This window comes from Solea solea, chromosome 18 (assembly GCF_958295425.1).
Source record: "Solea solea chromosome 18, fSolSol10.1, whole genome shotgun sequence".
NCBI lineage: Eukaryota > Metazoa > Chordata > Actinopteri > Pleuronectiformes > Soleidae > Solea > Solea solea.
In genome coordinates, this window is record NC_081151.1 from 12,933,895 (window position 1) to 12,942,642 (window position 8,748).

At 39.6% G+C, this 8,748-nt stretch overlaps 1 protein-coding gene across 1 annotated transcript; it reads right to left on the reverse strand.

The window, feature by feature from the left end:
* Positions 1-514: 514 nt before the first annotated feature.
* si:dkey-87k14.1 (leucine-rich repeat transmembrane protein FLRT2) lies at positions 515-8,071 on the reverse strand. The gene is made up of 2 exons (XM_058614597.1): positions 7,746-8,071; positions 515-5,315 (listed from the first exon to the last, which is right to left on the reverse strand). The coding sequence occupies exon 2, from the start codon at positions 4,926-4,928 to the stop codon at positions 2,892-2,894; it is 2,037 nt and encodes a 678-aa protein (XP_058470580.1). The 5' UTR covers positions 4,929-5,315; positions 7,746-8,071; the 3' UTR covers positions 515-2,891.
* Positions 8,072-8,748: the final 677 nt, after the last annotated feature.

Consider the following 8,748-nt stretch of genomic DNA (forward strand, 5'->3'; position numbering starts at 1 on the left):
AAATTGTTTTACGAATCTGTCGACAAGGAGACAGCGCATGCTCCTGTTCCGCCTTTCACTGCTTGCCTGCCTGCATGGAGAACACTTAAATTGCTAGTTTAAGTGTTATTTTCGAGATGGAAGAAGAACCAGAAACACCATCTTTAACTTCTTCAAGTGATTGTGGTTTACATGGACCAACTGAATGGTCGGTCCATGTACAGCGAATGATTAGAGGCCTTGGGGCCGAAAGAATCCCAACCTTTTCTCAAATCTTAAATGGGTAACAACTACATAACACAATACTTCTACTTTTAAGTTTAGCACTTTAGTACTAAATTTTAAAATAAACTACTTGCAATATTTAAGTACAAAAAATTTTCTTAAGTGTGGTGCTTAAAGAACACTTCGACTTCTACTGAAGTCAGTTTTTGATAGAGACTTTTACTCAAGTCTTGGTCTCTAGTACTTTATACATTTTGTGAGGTAGTAACTAAGGAATGAGCAATTTATTCCACCACCACTCATGCTCATGTATATAAAAATACCGTTGCATACCATGAAACTGCTGAAATTTAAAAAAAATACAGTGATATACATTTTTTGTCATACCGCCCAGCACAATGTCAGAACTTTACAGGTGAAGATTTTATTAAGCAAGCCTTTTGTTAAGTGGCTAAAATCAGTGTTCCCTTCTGTCCCTCCCAGCAGACATGTATTCAGTGAAAGCGAGTGTCTGAATCCCATGGTGGTGTCCCTTCAACTGCTTAAAATTTGAATAGTTAGAATTTAATCACAATGATTAATGCAATACTTCACATCACTGATGTGTGTGTGTGTGTGTGTGTACATTGATTAATGGATTTTACATACAAATGATGGAATCCCACCATAAAACATAACTTGTGATAATGACACGATCCCTAAACTGTGATCATGAATTCAACTTGAATAGTAGCTAAAAGCTTGGTGGCCTGTCACTTCCTGTATGTTTAATGAGGGTGACCTTTACATTTCCTTTTGAAATGGAGGAATTCCATTTGCATCAAATTATGTCTTCCTACAACTGAGGTCTAATGATCAGCATTTCTTTATTTAATATGGGTGTAATTATGCAAATGTGCCATATTACTATGATGACTTGATTAAAAACATACATTTCCAGAAAATATGCCCCCTACTGGTCATTGTGGCAGGGGTGTGTCAGACTCTTTTCTCCCCTTATGGGCTTTGTTCAGACCTGGTTTTAAAATCTGGCCTTGGTGATCCGATCCCGTGTGCAGTTTTCAGTACAACTGTACACTCATTTTGCATCATACTCCTTATATTCAAACACTCTGACAAAATGTCTGTTGACAAGAACAAAATGTTTGACGATACAGATGTGTCTGATGTAAACTTATTTGTGTCCGTGCAAGTAACATGAAATCAACCATAGTGAAAAGGAATAGTGACAATCGCTGTGTATGATGTGTCGGTCACTACAAATTAGAGCTGAGCAATAGATGGATATTATATCTATATGGTGACATGAGACAAGATATGTTCTTAGATTTTGGACATCATCATATCATAAGGTATCTGTGATGACTGTCTGGTTTTAAGGTATTACATACATACATATATATATATATATATATATATACATATATATACATAACACATGTTAATGTCCTTCATTTAACTTTAAAAAGCCAAAGAAATAAAGCAGGTACCCTCCGGTGGGGGATAAAGAGGATGGAAAGGTAATAAGTGGTTTCTTAGGTAATGTAATACAGATAATAAACAGTAGATATTTTGTTTTAGACTGTATTTTCATATTGAGTATGTTTCATGAGTGACAAACAACCGGTGTGCAGCTATATCTCCTATATCAAATAAAAATATGTATAACAACATTGAGAAATTATTTATAAACCATATCACCTAGACTTAGAGAAATATTGATTTGATTTACATCATGAAATATTTTGACACTGAATTGCATAAAAAAGTATATTGTAGTAAGATTTTCTTTCCATATCGCCCAGCCCAACTACAAATGAATCAACATTTGGGAGCTAATCATTCATTCGGCTCAGGAAAGTGTCCACATGCATCCTCAAACCACCTCCAAATGTGTATCTTGTGATCAGATCTGATGACATATTCAGAATGGATAAGGAGCATTCATTCCGGTACTAAGCATAATCTTGACCAGTTCACTGCCAATGATGGGACAGCAGAGAATTTTTTTGGGTCCCCAAACAAAATTTTCTTAACCTTAAGGGTGAAGATGCATGTATGTTTTAAATAACATGCATACAATTAAATCTTAATTTATTTATTTTAAATTAATTTACCAAACATCTTTAGGCTCACTAATGCAAAATGATGTTAGATATTACAGACATGGCTGTAAATTAGTTTCTCAATTATGCACAGATTAATTTATATTATTTGGATCATGATAGTTTTAGTCTTTAAAAAGTGTTAATGTTTGGGAAACACTTATTTAGACATGATCAGATCACTCAGGACAGGTATTAATATCAGGTCTGAACGAGTCATACAGAAAGAAAGACAACCTGGTTTCAGTACAATAAATAATCCACCTACAGTGTGGATCCTGCATTTGTGAGTCACAGCATACAATGACAAAATCATTATTCCTCAAAATCAAACCAAGCCATATGTTTTTCATTTAAAGGAATCCTGATTGTGCATGGCTGTATACACAGGACCCCAACTAGACAACCCCACAAGGTAATAGCTTAATAACAAATCTTGTTGTATAAAAGATACATCCAGCAACTTGTATAAATTACATTTCTTGAAGCCACAGAGGGTTTAAAATAATATTAACACTGTACAGTGTCCAGTAAAGTGAGGGTAGTAGTCAGTAAAAATGTTCCTGATGCTCCCTAAAACTATCATGTGCAACACAATTCTGCATGTTGAACATTGTTCTTGCAGTAGACTGTGCTGTTGTCTCCCGGGGGGCAGTCTCTGAAGCCAGTGCCCCCATTAGGTGTGTAAATAGGCTGAATGTGCAAATCTCCCTTGAGGAGCTGCTCATTGTTGAGTGAGACTATTTGAAAGCTGGTCTCGGTCATTTCTAAAATAGAATTATCTTTCTTGGTGCCTGCCTCACAGTAGTCATCTTTTCTCCGACCCCGGTTATATTTCCACTTGGTAGAAGACTTGGAGTGGCTTTTCTTGTGCACATGCCAGCAAAAAATGCTGAGGAGAATGATCAGGACCAGAGTCACAGCCCCACCGATCAGCCCAGCCAGCAAAAAAGATGAGCTGGGTTCTTTTTGTGTGGCCTGCTCAGGTCCTGGCAGATTTTTGTTATTGTCACGGCTGAAGGATGCTGGTGTGGTCATGGTTATAGAGCACACAGTGTCATCTTTTGGCCGGTAATTATTAAATGCATCCAAGGGAATGACACAGATACGATAGGTGGATTTTGGCTCGAGATTAGCCAGGCGGATTCCACGGTGATCCCCACCCACTATTCTCTCTCTGACAGTGTCCCCTGTCAGACTGGGGCCCATCCTGGCCCACGTCACCTTGTAGGCAGTGACAGGAAAGGCCGCCTCCCAGCTGACGTGGATAGCTGAGCCATTCAGTATGGCAAACGTAACCTGTACTGTGTCTCTCCGGGGATGAATAGGTTGTTTAGTCCTCAGTGCCCCCTCTCTGGTTGTATAGACAGAGTAGAGAGTGGGTAATATGGGGAAGGGTTTCCTGGTGAAGGAGGAAACATGAGTGATGACAGTGGGGTCTGCTGAAGGTGACAAGGACGGTATCAGCAGAGAATCAGCTGCTGAGGTGGATAAGGGTTCTGTCTTTGTGCTCTGGCACTGGACCAGCTCCGCGCTCAGCTCCCTGATCACCATTCCCCGCAACTTTTCCGGTTTATAGCACATGAGACCACGCACATTGAGTGAGGCAGGCAGAGATTTAAGCCACGACACCACCCACTTGATACTACAGTCGCATAACCAAAGGTTATTCCGCACAGTGAGCTGTCTCAGGCTGACAAGACCATCAAAGACACCCTGTGTCAGAGACTGCAACTGGTTGTTTGAAATATCCAGTCTCTCCAACTTGTGCAACCCTGCAAATGACCTGACAGGGATGTAGTTTATCTGATTTTCCTGAAAGTTTAACTTGACGAGCACCTCCCCAGGGAGGAATGGAGGAGGGTACGTGAGTGAGTTGCGGGCCAGGGACAGTTCTCTTAGAGTGATCAGATCCTTGAAGGTCCCTGGTGCAATCCCTTCATCTGTCAAAAGGTTTCCATCCAACAGGAGGCGCTCTAGCCTTGTGACATTACTGAAAGCCTCCTCTGCAATGACTGCAATTCTGTTCTCATCCAATCGCAACTCTTTGAGATCATCTGGGAGACCAATAGGCACACTGCTGAGGTGGTTTTTGGTAAGGAAGAGCATCTTCAAGCTAATTGCCTCACGAAAGGCCCCTTCTTCCACCCCTACAGTCGAAATGGAGTTATCATCCAAATGAAGCTCCTCCAGCCAAAGAAGCTGAGCCAAAGCCGCTCTGGAGATAGTCTGAATGTTGTTTTCTTGCAGATGTAGAACCCTCACATTTTTGGGCAGATTAATGGGGAATTCATCCAGATGGTTGCCATAGATATACACAGTTTCCACAGAAGCAACATGGTGGAGCTCCACAGGAAACCCAGCATTATTGATTTGGTTGTTGTGGAGGTAGAGGGTCTTATAACCCTCACCAATTCCGAGAGGCACTGAGGTCAGGCTCCGTTCATTGCAGTAAATGAAGGTGCGATCACAGCGACACTCCTCAGGACAGTTGGAGGCGCGTGAGAACTGAAGGTGAAGGCCTAACAGTATAGGTATCCATGGCCTTATAAAGGTGGCCCAGTCCTTATTCCATAAACGGCACTGTATCTCCATTTCAAACAGATCCAAAAAGTACATAAAATCATAAACAAAAGTTTAAAAAACAACTGTTCTTTGAAAATTCCAGCAAAAAAGTCATTACATTTTGGCTAAATAGCCTGGTCTCGGGTCTGTAGTAATCCCTTAGTAACAATTGTCCAAAGTGTTCCAACACAAGACCAACAGTCTCATTAAAAAATGCAGGTCCTTCAGCAGACGCTGACGATTGTTGAGGTTTGAAACATATGTTAAGTTAACCATATTTTCACACGGTCTCTCCTTTTACCTTCAGATATAGCGCTTTATTCACTCAACACTGACACACTGATGAGAGTCATCATTAGATGTCCTTTCCCGTTTACGTCACACACTGTTGGTTCCCGAAAGAAAAAGAGTCTCTTGTCCTTGACATTTGGATCCAGAAACCTATTGCAAAAAGAAGAATGGAAATGTCAGCATTTTAACATTAAAATGCATGTCTTTCATGTCTTTACATATCAAAGGATCTTTCATTCTTTATTCCACAAATGCAAAGCAAGCTATTATTAACTGGCAGGGTAAAGCAGCGTGCATACAAAATGACTTACAGATCTGTTACCTCAGACATGGAGCTTGAGGAAAAGAATATTTTTTATAGGTTTTGAATGTGCAGATAACTAATGTGAGACATAATCTAAAATAAATGCATGCTAAACAGACTGTTTAGCAGTTGATATCCAACACCTTGAACAAACTGATACAAAGAACAAATTTAAAATATACTAGTTGCAAATGATTCAAACAAAGGACGTGATTGCTGAGAGCCATAAACTGCAACCCTAGTTCAATTTTTATTGTATAGTGACCAGTACGTGAGCTGACTTTACCATGATGTGATGCCCTCAGTGAAAACAAGGCTGCCATTGAGGACACAAGGAAAAACAGATTTCAGCCCCTGAATCTGCATGGCTTTATCTTGTCGATAAACAGTCTTATCGGAATTAAAAATTAAGTTTGTGTCACTTTCTAAACTACTCTATCTCCACAACAAAGTTCATAGAGAAAAGCGGCACCAGCAGCTCCAACGTCCCCACTAACCTAGGTGAGCATTTTGTTTATTCAATTCAATTCAATTTTATTTGTATAGCGCCAAATCCTAACATACATTATCTCAAGGCACTGTACATAGGCAACATCAAGGAGAGCAGAGAAACCCAACAGTTCACACAATGAGCAAGCACTAGGCATCAGTGGAGAGTAAAAAACTCCCTCTTAACAGGAAGAAATCTCTGACAGAACCAGACTCAGCCACCTGCCTCGACCAGTTGGGGTGAAAGGAAAAATGGGGGACAGAGGAGAGGTGGGGGACAGAAAGGACAAGAGGGAGATGAGGCAGAGACAGAAGAGAGAGACCAGGAGCAGATATACAACAACTGCATCAAGTTACAAGTTTAAACAGGACAGTTCTGAGTCAATGATGACATGTTTATAGAACTACAATATAATTTATATAAGCAGCAACAGAGACTGTTGATAAAAAAATGTATACTGATATCGACTTTTAATTATAGCATAATAATATTGGTTAATGTTAAGTGGCAAAATAAAAAAGTATTTGGTTCCTGACAATGGTAGTGCACTCGGGGTGCATAAGGCAAAGTGAACACTGACTCTGACCAGTTTTTTTTTTTTTTTTTTGTCATATCAGCGTTTTATCCACACAGAGATGTTTTGAGAGCCCTTAAATGCAATTTTTTTGGGAAAATTGGTCCCACAGAGGGAAAATCAAAAATATTTTTTTTTTTTTTTTTTTTGGGGGGGGCAAACTTTTTCAAAATGACAAAGAAAAAGATTTGTTAAGTTTCCATGTAGATAGGGCCCGTGTCGGTAGGTCATACAATCACATTTCAAAAAACATGAACTCTACCTTTCTGTTGCTACACATCACTAGGGAAGAAGGGGTAGATGTTAGGTTGTCGTAAATGATCATTCCAGACAGGTATGTACAAATCCAAACATTTGTTCTTAAATGTTTCTACATGATACTCTTTTCCTCTCATCCCTCAAGTCATTTAGCTGTGGTAGTTCAGAGGAGTGGTGGCTAGTGATGAACACAGCCTGTCAGCTGAGATAAGATGAGACAAATTCCTTGCACAGGGACAAAACTGAGATCGATGTCAACCCCTCGAAAAAAGGACAGGTGTTCGTGTGAGAACAAGGTTGTGAGACTTGAATAAATCTGGAGGGATTTCCTTGTCCAGAGCACTTGTTTCAGTTTGTACACTGCTGTACACTGATCGTATGGGTTTACAATTCAATACAGTCTGAGCAAAAGAGAAGCGATGATAATATTGGTATTAATGGTTGTTAGCTGTTTTGTGGTTGTGATGATTAATATAATGACGGCAACCTATTGACAGACTGCATTGATCTGTGGCCAAGGCAGTTCAATAATTATGTAATGCTCCTGGTGGTGGGGGGTATAAGCAGGGGTATCGGTCATATATACATATACTGTAAATGCATATAATTATATCATCCATGCAAAAAAGTAAATTAAAGAATGCATTATTTGTTGTTAATCAGCTCTATCCAAATTAAGAGAATAAACAGGTGAGTATAGGCTCAATCATGAGGTGGGTACTTTGTATTTTAATTTTAACCAAATAACTGATACATTATAATAACTTAATTATTAATACAATTGTGATTAAATAAGTGAATAATATAATTAGTAGCGTATAGACCAAGTTGGTCTGGGTGACATTTTCCATTGATTGTTTGTTTATTCTTTATCTTTAAAGTCACTTTAATTTTAATTTATTTATTTGATATTTTGCCTAAGAAAAATACATCTAAAATCAAAGTATTTCTTACCTTTGCTACACCACATGAAGGTTTCCTGTTCCTGTCCCGTGTTCGGACTGCTTCACACTCAACTCTGCCTCCTGGACGCCGTTTCCACTCGGGGCTGCTCTCAATTGATTCGTCGGTAGTGTGAAAACGGAGCATTATGATGAAATGTGCTCGGTTCTAACTCAAGTGTCCAGAAAAATAAAAGGAAGTTCGGGTCAACAGCTTTCAACAGCCCGACATCTCGTCCCCCCACAGATTTACCGCGGCAGAGTCCCGGGCAGCTGCGTTGCCTCCAGGGGGCGAGAGGCGGACATGGAGAAGCCCGCGGTATGAGGTCCACAGCCTGGGTAGAGTGTTACAGCGAGTGCCTGTCAGTTCCTGGACACCCGAGTCTCTCTCTCTCTCTTTCTCTCTCTCTCTCTCTCTCTCTCTCTCTCTCTCTCTCTCTGTCAGGGGCGGTTCAACAAGGGGGAACGTGTGGGCAGCTGAAAAACACGGACATCAGATTTGTTGTTTTAGCTATTCTATACACATCCTCATGTCATTTTTTTCAGGCTTTTCAGGAAACGCAAAACATGAAATATTGAATATATGATATTACTAATTACACTCAAAAGGTTTATGAAAATAGATGACTACTGACATACAAATGACAACGTTTGTCTTACATAAGAGGAATACATTACTTTAATTTTAATAAAGCATAACTCACAAAACTCACTATGCTGAGGAGGCATGTGCATCTCCTCAATTCTCCCTCCAGCTCTTCTCTGCTGAGTTTTTGACTGAAAAATTGAGAAACCAGATGTAGATGTAATATTGTTTGAAAAGAAAGAAAAGAGTTAACGGAAAGCCCATCACTTGTTACAGCCACATGTTCTGGAGCCTTTCCACTCTTTACTAAATGCAAGCTCCTTGGACTTGGCTATTTTGCTGACTAAAATGCTGACTAAAAAGACTGAGTACAAGGATTAAATAACTATCCAATATTAATAGCCTATATTATAGTAAACCTCATCACTTA